General features: G+C 45.7%; 1 protein-coding gene across 17 annotated transcripts in view; it reads left to right on the plus strand.

Moving 5' to 3' along the window:
* Nucleotides 1–14,459, plus strand: part of CAMK2B (calcium/calmodulin dependent protein kinase II beta) — a 197,303-nt gene that overhangs the window by 91,872 nt on the left and 90,972 nt on the right. For all 17 annotated transcript variants that reach the window (XM_063931931.1, XM_063931932.1, XM_063931929.1 and 14 more), the window contains 2 exons: nucleotides 7,259–7,318; nucleotides 13,053–13,107. In XM_063931931.1, coding sequence (XP_063788001.1) covers nucleotides 7,259–7,318; nucleotides 13,053–13,107 — 115 coding nt within the window. The remainder of the gene's footprint in view (nucleotides 1–7,258; nucleotides 7,319–13,052; nucleotides 13,108–14,459) is intronic.

The raw sequence follows: 14,459 nt of genomic DNA on the forward strand, positions 1-14,459 counted from the left end.
TTTCGAAGAACGCACAGTTCTTTGTGGTGCTTTTGCCAGCTTGAGTCTTTTCAGTTTTCTAGCGAGAGGCTGAGTGCTTCCATCCTCATGTGAAGCTGAACCACTAGCCATGAACATAGGCCAGGGCCTCAGCCGTTCCTTGCCACTCCGTGTGGTAAATGGCATATTGGCAAGTTTACGCTTCTCCTCCGACAATTTTATTTTAGGTTTTGGAGTCCTTTTTTTACTGATATTTGGTGTTTTGGATTTGACATGCTCTGTACTATGACATTGGGCATCGGCCTTGGCAGACGACGTTGCTGGCATTTCATCGTCTCGGCCATGACTAGTGGCAGCAGCTTCAGCACGAGGTGGAAGTGAATCTTGATCTTTCCCTAATTTTGGAACCTCAACATTTTTGTTCTCCATATTTTAATAGGCACAACTAAAAGGCACCTCAGGTAAACAATGGAGATGGATGGATACTAGTATACTTATGGATGGACTGCCGAGTGCCGACACAGAGGTAGCTACAGCCGTGGACTAACGTACTGTGTCTGCTGCTAATATAGACTGGATGATTGATAATGAGATGAAATCAATATATATATGTATGTATATATAATATCACTAGTACTGCAGCCGGACAGGTAGATAATATATTTATTAGGTAATGATGACTGATGACGGACCTGCTGGACACTGTCAGCTCAGCAGCACCGCAGACTGCTACAGTAAGCTACTATACTATAGTAGTATGTACAAAGAAGAACGAAAAAAAAAAAAACTACGGGTAGGTGGTATACAATTATGGATGGACTGCCGAGTGCCGACACAGAGGTAGCTACAGCCGTGGACTAACGTACTGTGTCTGCTGCTAATATAGACTGGATGATTGATAATGAGATGAAATCAATATATATATGTATGTATATATAATATCACTAGTACTGCAGCCGGACAGGTAGATAATATATTTATTAGGTAATGATGACTGATGACGGACCTGCTGGACACTGTCAGCTCAGCAGCACCGCAGACTGCTACAGTAAGCTACTATACTATAGTAGTATGTACAAAGAAGAAAGAAAAAAAAAAACCACGGGGAGGTGGTATACAATTATGGATGGACTGCCGAGTGCCGACACAGAGGTAGCTACAGCCGTGGACTAACGTACTGTGTCTGCTGCTAATATAGACTGGATGATTGATAATGAGATGAAATCAATATATATATGTATGTATATATAATATCACTAGTACTGCAGCCGGACAGGTAGATAATATATTTATTAGGTAATGATGACTGATGACGGACCTGCTGGACACTGTCAGCTCAGCAGCACCGCAGACTGCTACAGTAAGCTACTATACTATAGTAGTATGTACAAAGAAGAACGAAAAAAAAAAACCACGGGTAGGTGGTATACAATTATGGATGGACTGCTGAGTGCCGACACAGAGGTAGCTACAGCCGTGGACTAACGTACTGTGTCTGCTGCTAATATAGACTGGATGATTGATAATGAGATGAAATCAATATATATATGTATGTATATATAATATCACTAGTACTGCAGCCGGACAGGTAGATAATATATTTATTAGGTAATGATGACTGATGACGGACCTGCTGGACACTGTCAGCTCAGCAGCACCGCAGACTGCTACAGTAAGCTACTATACTCTATAGTAGTATGTACAAAGAAGAAAGAAAGAAAAAAACCACGGGTAGGTGGTATACAATTATGGATGGACTGCCGAGTGCCGACACAGAGATAGCTACAGCCGTGGACTAACGTACTGTGTCTGCTGCTAATATAGAGTCTAGACTGGATGATAAATTATTGATAATGAGATGAAATCAATATAATATCACTAGTACTGCAGCCGGACAGGTACTATATATATTTATTATGTAATGACTGATGACGGACCTGCTGGACACTGTCAGGTCAGCACAGCACCGCAGACTGCTACAGTAAGCTACTATAGTAGTATGTATAAAGAAGAATGAAAAAAAAACCACGGGTAGGTGGTATACAATATTATATATATATATATATATATATATATATATATATATTAAACTGGTGATGATTGATTATTAAACTGGTGGTCACTTCAGGACAGGTCACGTTGCAACTTGCAACTAGTACTCCGAGGCCAAAGCAGACAATCACAAAATATATTATTATACTGGTGGTCAGTGTGGTCACAACAATGGCAGTGTGGCACTGACTCTGGCAGCAAAAGTGTGCACTGTACGTTATATGTACCCCTGAGTCCTGCTCTCAGACTCTAACTGCTCCCCACTGTCAGTGTCTCCCCCACAAGTCAGATAATACACTTACAGTCACACTATCTAATCTATAAATATCACTTCAGCAAGTAGTATAGTAGTATACAGTAGTACTCCTCCTAATAATGCTCCCCGAAAATACTGTGTCTCTCTCTTCTCTAAACGGAGAGGACGCCAGCCACGTCCTCTCCCTATGACTCTCAATGCACGTGTGAAAATGGCGGCGACGTGCGGCTCCTTATATAGAATCCGAGTCTCGCGATAGAATCCGAGCCTCGCGAGAATCCGACAGCGTGATGATGACGTTCGGGCGCGCTCGGGTTAGCCGAGCAAGGCGGGAAGATCCGAGCCTGCTCGGACCCGTGTAAAAAACCTGAAGTTCGGGCGGGTTCGGATTCAGAGGAACCGAACCCGCTCATCTCTAGTAGAAACCCAAACATTCTTCAGCCTTCCTCCACCCCACTCCTGTTTCTCTCCCCACCATCACTGCATGACCATTCCCTGAGGTGTGATTGGTAGAGAAGGCCTCTAGTCTTCCTTAAAACATTGGGCAGACGGGACTAAAGCTATGAGCCTCCCTAATGATCAAGGTTGATGGATTATGTAAAATATTGTCAATATTTGTGATAAGACCTTTAGGGCTTCCTTTGAATTATTTTTCTCTGAAAATAGGTCAGCTCCTCGTCTGGGAGCTGCAACGGAGTCTTCATACTTGGTTATCTTCAGTGAGTGACCTGGGATATTTTTTTTCTCTATAGATGACAAGTTATCACAAAGATGTCTTGATCAATGCAGAGCCCTCCAACTGGAACTGTTCTGCCTAAATCGGGACAGTTAGATGTATGATCAAGCCCTGGTACATTTGCGGCAGCTAGGACTAATCGCGATAGTAAGATAAACTAGCCAGCCCTGGATATTTCTCTTTGTTTACTGACATCACTATTTATTTTACTGTTTACAATTCCTTTTTCTAACTTAATGTTTTAGATTTTCTATATATTCATAGGGGTGTATCCAATTACCGCAGGTATTTGTATTGCCGGGAGCTATCCAATCAGCCCTGATGTGGCGTGCTCCTCCCCCCTCAGGCACCCAAAGTATAATCTGCAATAACACATGGGATCAAGGACTTATCCACAATCGCATGTGTTTTCGCTCGATTGCGGGTCCAATTTCGGCCTCTAATTTGATACCGTGATATTGACCATCAGTCATTAATCGCGATATCCAGCCATTTTAATAGGCCAACATGGCATTGGGGCTAATTGGTTCCCCCCCCATAATCTGATAAGCATCATCCCTCAAATAAACCACACCCGCTATTAAATTAGTTTTATTCTAAATATCAGATCAACGTAGCTAACAAACGTTATTAACATTTTCCCACTAACACTTATAATGTATGCATGAGCAATGAACTACAGTATCTGTTGCAGAGGTGAATCTGCAACCATCCAGTCAGGTGCGGCTAGCTATTTGCTGGAGACTATCTTCTGTGTATACACTATCTCTACCAAGTCTGTTATCAGGGGCTACCCACAAATGTAAGTATCCCCTGGACGTATGACAGGTGCTCCATAGCACATATCCCATTTCCGATTGCAACAGCAGCCCCCATAAGTGTCCTTGAGGTATATTGAGAGATGTACCAAGCTACGGAATGTGAAGCATTTGGGAGGTTGGCAGTAGCTTTTGTTGCCTATGACCTACATAACACATAATTTACCGGATCCCGCCCTCCAAATAGCCACTCGTGCATGCGTGGTCATCAGACGGTAGGCCGCCCAAAGTTCAGCAATACAAAGTAAAGTGATGGCTTATGTGATCACTTTGCTTTACACATTGCAGGGACGGCTATTGGGGCCTTTGTCCCTGGATGTAAGTTTTAATACTGGGTGGTAAAAATTTTGATATTGCAGCTAATAGCAAAGAAATTCTTATTATCGGGTCTAAAAAACAATAATTAATAAATGATTCCTTAAGTCACATTACCAGGGGTGACCCTTGGCTGTTTTCTGTGCAGACCAGTGATGACAGCTCCACAATAATAGTGCACTTCTGGGCTCTTCCTTAGCCCTACTTCCGTGGCTCCTCTCTTCCTCCTTTATCCTTGGCTGTTCTGCTGCAGTGTCTACAAAATCACCACAGTGAAATACAATATTAATAATGACAGAACTGGCTAACCATACTGAGGTATGTTCTACAATTGGAGGGTGGAAAACACACACATACTAATGAGACAATCTTGAGGGAACTTAAGGTGCACTCATTGGAGACCATTCATGAAGGCCTTGGAACCCTTTTCTCTCCTACGGCTGGATAGGCCGAGGTCATCTCGTTTTCAGTGGGTGCATAAACCAACAGGATTTTCATGGGTGGCAGAGTTTGGGACTGGGAAATGTTTATTCTCATTCCTCAGAGACAGTCCTTTTGGAACCGTTATCGCCAGCCAGTCCTTTGTTTCAGATTACATACTTCCATACAGATCACATTTCCCATTCTGGACTATTCTGGGTACAGAGCGGTAGACAATTGACTCACCTTTGGAGGAGCTTGATTAAGAACCTGCCTATTTTGTTTCTGGAACCCCTGACAATCTTGGAACTGCTGAGTCAGGAATTAAGGGGCTCACATGTTTGACTGAGGGGGTGACCATAGACTTGGAAACTGTTCTAGATAAGGAAGATTTGGTCTATCCCTCTGTTTAACCATGTATAGTCTATTAGCAGATACTAGGTTCCAAACAAACGTGTTACTTCTTGTGGGAATAACGTCTCACTGCAGTGGGCTGTCTCAAGGGCCCAACTCTAAATGAGGCCGTAAGTGTCTAGTTTTATGCTCAGTGCTCACAAACATCGTAATTTAGTCTCCCCAACTCCAAAACCTAGTCAGTGCCGGGCAGAGCTGGATTAAGAGATGAGCTGACAGAGCTGCAGTTTCAGGCCCCTGGAGACTTCTGAGTCAAGAGAGTCTATAAAAATAAAAACAATGCAAGAAAACAAACAAACACAGCAACTAGGGAACCAATTTGTTATTTGTCAGGAAGAGAAATGATTATATTATAAAATGTGACTAGTTAATAAGCAGATAATAATACATGTCCTCCAATCAGAATTTGCCCTTGATATCTTTGTAATTTTCAGTTCCATGCCCTGGTCTCCACTCTCCATCTAACGATCGAATACAGATAACGTGTGCAATATCCTAGCAGTAAATGCTATATGAGCTGGCTGCAGGCTTATCATACTGTACAAAAGCATCACCACATAATAGATGGCCAAGAGGTGCAAGGTAGCAATAGATGGTGCTTTGCTTTGTGGGTGACATGGACAGTTTTGTTGAGAGGGATGGTAGCACATTTTCTTTCTGCATTCATTCTTAATCCATATGGAAGGAACATGTCACTGACTTACTTTGTGAAGTGCTGCATAACACTTGTGAGCTATATAAAAAACCTGTTGTTAATAATAATAATAATAATAATAATATCCCTCTTGGTATATTTCTATTTATGAAAAATAAAAGAGGTTGTCTGCAGGATGCCAATTTTGTATTACTAATGTCCTACCCAAAATCTGCAAGCAGATGCTGGGACATTAGTTCAATAGGGTGTGGTAGAAAAAGTCGGCATTCTGAATGCCAACATGGTCTGAACGTCGACATGGACATTATGTTGAAATGTTAAATATCAGTCACAATGATGACATTGCCAGACAACAGTCAGCAAGGCGACATAACATTTTCAACAGATTTGAGCCCTAACCCCTACGTTAACTGCAGCCTAGCCCTATCCACAGTCTAGCCTGAACTACAGTCTAGCCCTAACTACTACCTAGCCCTAGCCGCAGCCTAGCCCTAACCGCAGCCTAGCCATTACTGCAGCCTAGCCCTAGCCACAGTCTAGCCTGAACTGCAGTCTAGCCCTAACTACTACCTAGCACTAGCCACAGCCTAGCCCTAACCGCAGCCTAGCCCTAACCGCAGCCTAGCCCTATCCACAGTCTAGCCTGAACTGCAGTCTAGCCCTAACTACTACCTAGCCTTAACCGCAGCTAGTCCTAACTGCAGCCTATACCTAACCGCAGCCTAGCCCTAACTGCAGCCTAGCCCTAACTACTACCTAGCCCAAACTGCAGCCTAGACCTAACCACAGCCTAGCCATAACCGCAGCCTAGCCCTAACTACAGCCTAGCCCTAACCACAGCCTAGCCATAACCGCAGCCTAGCCCTAACTACTGCCTAGCCCTAACCGCAGCCTAGACCTAACCGCAGCCTAAGCCCTATTTGCAGCCTAGCCCTAACCGCAGCCTAGCCCTAACTGCTGCCTAGCGCTTACCACAGCCTAGCCCTAACCGCAGCCAAACACCACAGCCTAGACATTACCGCAGTCTAGCCTTAACCGCAGCCTAGCGCTTACCACTGCCTAGACCTAACAGCAACCTAGACCTAATTGCAGCTTAACCCTAACCACAACTTAGCCCTAACTGTATCCTAGCCCTAACTGCATTCTAGCCATAACCACAGCCTAGCCCTAACTACAACCTAGCCCTAATCACAACTTAACCCTAACCACAGCCTGGCCCTAACCGCAGAAATGGACTGTCCACATTGTGTCAGTAGACATTCACATTGAGGACATTATGTCTGTGTCGACATTCTGAATGTCGAAATTCAGGCCATGTCTACAGTCTGGTGTTGATATTCTTAATGTTGACATGACTGCATACCATTCCACAGTGATCAGAAGGCCACAGGATACATACCTCTAACCTAGTACCTTTTATATTGAGAAGAAATTCTTCTGTTACAAACTGGCAGCCAGATCCCACAATACACCTGCATTCTATTGTCTCATGTATTCAGGGGTATTTTCTAAGATGTGAGAAATGCAGATCTCAGTACAAGGATATCCAGGTTATAACTTCATGCTGCGTAGAGTCTCTGTACTAACCTGAGCTCATTCTTCTGACCCCACAGATCATCAGAAATTAGAGAGAGAAGCCCGGATCTGTCGCCTACTAAAGCACCCAAATATTGGTAAGCGTTACTAACACGAATACACCTTTCTCTATCGTCCTAGTGGATGCTGGGGTTCCTGAAAGGACCATGGGGAATAGCGGCTCCGCAGGAGACAGGGCACAAAAAGTAAAGCTTTAGGATCAGGTGGTGTGCACTGGCTCCTCCCCCTATGACCCTCCTCCAAGCCTCAGTTAGATTTTTGTGCCCGGCCGAGAAGGGTGCAATCTAGGTGGCTCTCCTAAAGAGCTGCTTAGAAAAGTTTAGCTTAGGTTTTTTATTTTACAGTGAGTCCTGCTGGCAACAGGATCACTGCAACGAGGGACTTAGGGGAGAAGAAGTGAACTCACCTGCGTGCAGGATGGATTGGCTTCTTGGCTACTGGACATTAGCTCCAGAGGGACGATCACAGGTACAGCCTGGATGGTCACCGGAGCCTCGCCGCCGGCCCCCTTGCAAATGCTGAAACGAGAAGAGGTCCAGAATCGGCGGCAGAAGACTCCTCAGTCTTCTTAAGGTAGCGCACAGCACTGCAGCTGTGCGCCATTTTCCTCTCAGCACACTTCACACGGCAGTCACTGAGGGTGCAGGGCGCTGGGAGGGGGGCGCCCTGGGAGGCAAATGAAAACCTTTTTTGGCTAAAAATACCTCACATATAGCCTCCGGGGGCTATATGGAGATATTTAACCCCTGCCAGAATCCGTTAAGAGCGGGAGACGAGGCCGCCGAAAAAGGGGCGGGGCCTATCTCCTCAGCACACAGCGCCATTTTCCCTCACAGAAAGGCTGGAGGGAAGGCTCCCAGGCTCTCCCCTGCACTGCACTACAGAAACAGGGTTAAAACAGAGAGGGGGGGCACTAATTTGGCGTTAGAAATATATAAAAAAGATGCTATAAGGGAAAACACTTATATAAGGTTGTCCCTATATAATTATAGCGTTTTTGGTGTGTGCTGGCAAACTCTCCCTCTGTCTCTCCAAAGGGCTAGTGGGTCCTGTCCTCTATCAGAGCATTCCCTGTGTGTGTGCTGTGTGTCGGTACGTGTGTGTTGACATGTATGAGGACGATGTTGGTGAGGAGGCGGAGCAATTGCCTGTAATGGTGATGTCACTCTCTAGGGAGTCGACACCGGAATGGATGGCTTATTTAGGGAATTACGTGATAATGTCAACACGCGCCAAGGTCGGTTGACGACATGAGACGGCCGACAAACAATTAGTACCGGTCCAGACGTCTCAAAAACACCGTCAGGGGTTTTAAAACGCCCGTTTACTTTAGTCAGTCGACACAGACACAGACAGGGACACTGAATCCAGTGTCGACGGTGAATAAACAAACGTATTCCTTATTAGGGCCACACGTTAAGGGCAATGAAGGAGGGTTACATATTTCTGATACTACAAGTACCACAAAAGAGGGTATTATGTGGGATGTGAAAAAACTACCGTAGTTTTTCCTGAATCAGATAAATTAAATGAAGTGTGTGATGATGCGTGGGTTCCCCCCGATAGAAAATATGGGCGGTATACCCTTTCCCGCCAGAAGTTAGGGCGCTTTGGGAAACACCCCTTAGGGTGGATAAGGCGCTCACACGCTTATCAGAACAAGTGGCGGTACCGTCTATAGATAGGGCCGTCCTCAAGGAGCCAGCTGACAGGAGGCTGGAAAAATATCATAAAAAGTATATACACACATACTGGTGTTATACTGCGACCAGCGATCGCCTCAGCCTGGATGGGCAGAGCTGGGGTGGCTTGGTCGGATTCCCTGACTAAAAATATAGAGCATTTAAAGGATGTATTTCTATATATGCGAGATGCACAGAGGGATATTTGCACTCTGGCATCAAGAGTAAGTGCGATGTCCATATCTGCCAGAAGATGTTTATGGACACGACAGTGGTCAGGTGATGCAGATTCCAAACGGCACAAAGGTGTATTGCCGTATAAAGGAAGAGGAGTTATTTGGGGTCGGTCCATCGGACCTGGTGGCCACGGCAACTGCTGGAAAATCCACCGTTTTTACCCTAAGTCACATCTCTGCAGAAAAAGACACCGTCTTTTCAGCTTCAGTCCTTTCGTCCCTATAAGAGTCATATCTGCCCAGGGATAGAGGAAAGGGAAGAAGACTGCAGCAGGCAGCCCATTCCCAGGAACAGAAGCGTTCCACCGCTTCTGACAAGCTCTCAGCATGACGCTGAGACCGTACAGGACCCCTGGATCCTACAAGTAGTATCCCAGGGGTACAGTTTGGAATGTCGAGACGTTTCCCCTGCGCAGGCTCCTGAAGTCTGCTTTACCAAGGTCTCCCTCCGACAAGGAGGCAGTATGGGAAAAAATTCACGAGCTGTATTCCCAGCAGGTGATAATTAAATTACCCCTCCTACAACAAGAAAAGGGGTATTATTCCACACTATATTGTGGTACTGAAGCCAGAAGGCTAGGTGAGACCTATTCTAAATCTAAAAAAATTTGAACACTTACAAAGGTTCAAATCAAGATGGAGTCACTCAGAGCAGTGATAACGAACCGGGAAGTAGGGGACTATCTGGTGTCCCGAGACATCAGGGATGCTTACCTCCATGTCCCAAATTTGCCCTTATCACTAAGGGTACCTCAGGTTCGTGGTACAGAACTGTCACTATCAGTTTCAGACGCTGCCGTTTGGATTGTCTACGGCACCCCGGGTCTTTACCAAGGTAATGGCCGAAATGATGGTTCTTCTTCGAAGAAAAGGCGTCTTAATTATCCCTTACTTGGACGATCTCCTGATAAGGGCAAAGTCCAGGGAACAGTTGGAGGTCGGAGTAGCACTATCTCGGATACTGTTACAACAGCAGGGGTGGATTCTAAATATTCCAAAATCGCAGCTGATCCCGACAACAAGTCTCCTGTGCTTAGGGATGATTCTGGACACAGTCCAGAAAAAGGTGTTTCTCCCGGAAGAGAAAGCCAGGGAGTTATCCGAGCTAGTCAGGAACCTCCTAAAATCAGTGCATCATTGCACAAGGGCCATGGTAAAAAAATGGTGACTTCCTTCGAAGCAATTCCAGTCGGCAGATTTCATGCAAGAACTTTTCAGTGGGATCTGCTGGACAAATGGTCCGGATCGCATCTTCAGATGCATCAGCGGATAACCCTATATCCAAGGACAAGGGTGTCTCTCCTGTGGTGGTTACAGAGTGCTCATCTTCTAGAGGGCCGCAGATTCGGCATTCAGTTTTGGATGTTGGTGACCACGGAGGCCAGCCCGAGAGGCTGGGGAGCAGTCACACAAGGAAAAAATTTCCAGGGAGTGTGATCAAGTCTGGAGATTTTTCTCCACATAAATATAGCTAAGGGTAAATTTATAATGCTCTAAGCTTAGCAAGACCTCTGCTTCAAGGTCAGCCGGTATTGATCCAGTGGGATAAAACATCACGGCAGTCGCCCACGTAAATAGACAGGGCGGCACAAGAAGCAGGAGGGCAGTGGCAAAAACTGCAAGGACTTTTCGCTGGGCGGAAAATCATGTGATAGCACTGTCAGCAGTGTTTCATTCCGGGAATGGAAACTGGGAAGCAGACTTCCTCAGTAGGCACGACCTCCACCCGGCAGAGTGGGAACTTCATGGGGAAGTTTTCCACATAATTGTAAACCGTTGGGAATTACCAAAGGTGGACATGATGGCGTCCCGTCTGAACAAAAAAAACGGGACAGGTATTGCGCCAGGTTAAGAGACCCTCAGGCAATAGCTGTGGACGTTCTGGTAACACCGTGGGTGTACCAGTCGGTGTATGTGTTCCATCCTCTGCTTTTCATACCTAAGGTACTGAGAATTATAAGACGTAGAGGAGTAAGAACTATACTCATGGCTCCGGATTGGCCAAGAAGGACTTGGTACCCGGAACTTCAAGAGATGCTCACAGAGGACTTATGGCCTCTGCCGCTAAGAAGGGACTTGTTTCAGCAAGTACCATGTCTGTTCCAAGACTTACCGCAGCTGCGTTTGACGGCATGGCGGTGGAACGCCGGATCCTAAGGGAAAAGGCATTCAGGAAGAGGTCATTCCTACCCTGGTCAAAGCCAGAAAGGAGGTGACCGCACAACATTATCACCACATGTGGCGAAAATATGTTGCGTGGTGTGAGGCCAGGAAGGCCCCACGAAGAAATTTCAACTCGGTCGATTCCTGCATTTCTTGCAAACAGGAGTGTCTATGGGCCTCAAATTGGGGTCCATTAAGGTTCAAATTTCGTCCCTGTCGATTTTTCTTCCAGAAAGAATTGGCTTCAGTTCCTGAAGTCCAGAAGTTTGTCAAGGGAGTATTGCATATACAACCCCCTTTTGTGCCTCCAGTGGCACTGTGGGATCTCAACGTAGTTCTGGGATTCCTCAAAACACATTGGTTTAAAACCAGTCAAATCTGTGGATTTGAAGCATCTCACATGGAAAGTGAACATGCTCTTGGACCTGGCCTGGACCAGGCGAGTGTCAAATTGGTGGTTTTTTTCTCAAAAAAGCCCATATCTATTTGTCCATTCGGACAGGGCAGAGCTGCGGACTCGTCCCCAGTTCTCTCCCTAAGGTGGTGTCAGTGTTTCACCTGAACCAGCTTATTGTGGTGTCTTGCGCCTACTAGGGACTTGGAGGACTCCAAGTTGCTAGATGTGGTCAGGGCCCTGAAAATATAGGTTCCAGGACGGCTGGAGTCAGGAAAACTGACTTGCTGTTATCCTGTATGCACCCAACAAACTGGGTGCTCTTGCTTTTAAGCAGACTTTTGCTAGTTGGATGTGTAATACAATTCAGCTTGCACATTCTGTGGCAGGCCTGCCACAGCCAAAATATGTAAATGCCCATTCCACAAGGAAGGTGGGCTCATCTTGGGCGGCTGCCCGAGGGGTCTCGGCTTTACAACTTTGCCGAGCGGCTATTTGGTCAGGGGCAAACACGTTTGTAAAATCCTACAAATTTGATACCCTGGCTGAGGAGGACCTGGAGTTCTCTCATTCGGTGCTGCAGAGTCATCCGCGCTCTCCCGCCCGTTTGGGAGCTTTGGTATAATCCCCATGGTCCTTTCAGGAACCCCAGCATCCACTAGGACGATAGAGAAAATAAGAATTTACTTACCGATAATTCTATTTCTCGGAGTCCGTAGTGGATGCTGGGCGCCCATCCCAAGTGCGGATTATCTGCATTACTTGTACATAGTTACAAAAATCGGGTTATTATTGTTGTGAGCCATCCTTTCAGAGGCTCCGCTGTTATCATACTGTTAACTGGGTTCAGATCACAGGTTGTACAGTGTGATTGGTGTGGCTGGTATGAGTCTTACCCGGGATTCATAAATCCTTCCTTATTGTGTACGCTCGTCCGGGCACAGTACCTAACTGAGGCTTGGAGGAGGGTCATAGGGGGAGGAGCCAGTGCACACCACCTGATCCTAAAGCTTTACTTTTTGTGCCCTGTCTCCTGCGGAGCCGCTATTCCCCATGGTCCTTTCAGGAACCCCAGCATCCACTACGGACTCCGAGAAATAGAATTATCGGTAAGTAAATTCTTATTATTTGTGTTTCATTTATTTATTCATATTACAGCTACATTTAGGGGAAATACAAGTATGGGTATATATGTATTGGACACTAGATATGGCTGACATACGATGGGGCTTGGCAAGTGGAAGTCTGTGGAAAGAGGGCAGATCATATACAACCTTGCTCCTGTAATCATTATAACCAACATGTCTGTAAATACCTGTATCTGTTGTCTTTCTAGTACGGCTCCATGACAGTATATCCGAAGAAGGGTTCCACTATCTTATCTTTGACCTGTAAGTGAACAGTCATTGGAATTAAATCAAGTATGCAGATGTAATACTGTTACAGCCATTATATATGATTTCAGATTATTTGTTTGAAGCAATGACCTGGATAAGGCAGAGGAACATAGGTGCCAAAGTAGATATGGGGGGGGGGGGGGGGGGGGCGAGAGGCGTGATCCCTTTAGTACTGATGTACCACTTCAGGGGTACAAAAGTGTGTCTTGGTCATCATAGTGGGTGAGGGAAGATATAACATATGAAAAGTATTTTCCAGCTACATAAATCATATCTAGAACCGTTCCATGAACCGTTCCATGATCAACACTTCACATATATATAAGGTAAAAAAAAATGAATCACTAAGATAGTGTGATCGAATAACACGGCATATCTATCCAGGACACATGTTTATAGCACTTATACTGTGGACAGACAAGTTAAACCATACACAACTCAATGATGGCTTTATAACTAGCTATACTGTATATGCCCATCATGCTCCCATTCACCTCTTTATAGTAAGTTGCTACTGTGTGTTAGGAGGAAGTCGCTTAGATGGTTCTTTGCCAGGCAGAGGCAAACACAGGATTTGTAGAGTGGGTTCCATGCCACATGCCAGAGTGGTCATGATCATTGTGCAAGGGGCATGACAATCACTTCACACCCCCACAGTGGTCATGATCATCGAGCGGTGCTGCCACCCAGAGTGCATGGCTTAGGGGTGGCACAGTTGATGCCACCTGTAGCTTTCCTGTAAAGGTACCCTGCAGATTCACCAGAGACCCATCTTACGCATCCTTTGGAAGCAGCAGTAACTTAGCTTCTCGGTCCGAAAGGTAGTCTATCCCCCTCTTGGTGGCATCACATTTGTGTGTGTATGGTGGTGGTGGGGGGGGGGGGGGGTAGGAGGGGAGGGGCATGACTGATCCAGGACTCATTATTGCTCTGCTGCCTGCCTGCACTACTGTGCTTCACCACCCCAATAAATGTCATGTCGCAACCACTAAAACATGATTAGTCGCTACATTCTCCATTAAGTTTATAGCCCCCAAAACCACCCACATTGCATAAGAGCCATGCGTTCCCCATACTTATCCTCTTCCACTATGTATGGAACGTTTCAGAGTCAGACTCTTCCGCCCTCTTCTAATGTGTCCTGCACATGTAGGCATCATACTTGTTTTTGCATACATCTTATATTTTCTCCTGAGATGATTGGGCAGTGTGGACAATGCTGTATGCCAGTAGTAACTCCGTTTGAGATCTGATAGTTTTGCTAACATAGGGCCAGACCTCTTAGTATGGCCGTTTGATGAATGGGAGAGTGCCTAGATCTGCACGTTATTATGGGTGTAGGTAGC

The sequence above is a fragment of the Pseudophryne corroboree genome, chromosome 6 (assembly GCF_028390025.1).
Source record: "Pseudophryne corroboree isolate aPseCor3 chromosome 6, aPseCor3.hap2, whole genome shotgun sequence".
Classification (NCBI taxonomy): domain Eukaryota; kingdom Metazoa; phylum Chordata; class Amphibia; order Anura; family Myobatrachidae; genus Pseudophryne; species Pseudophryne corroboree.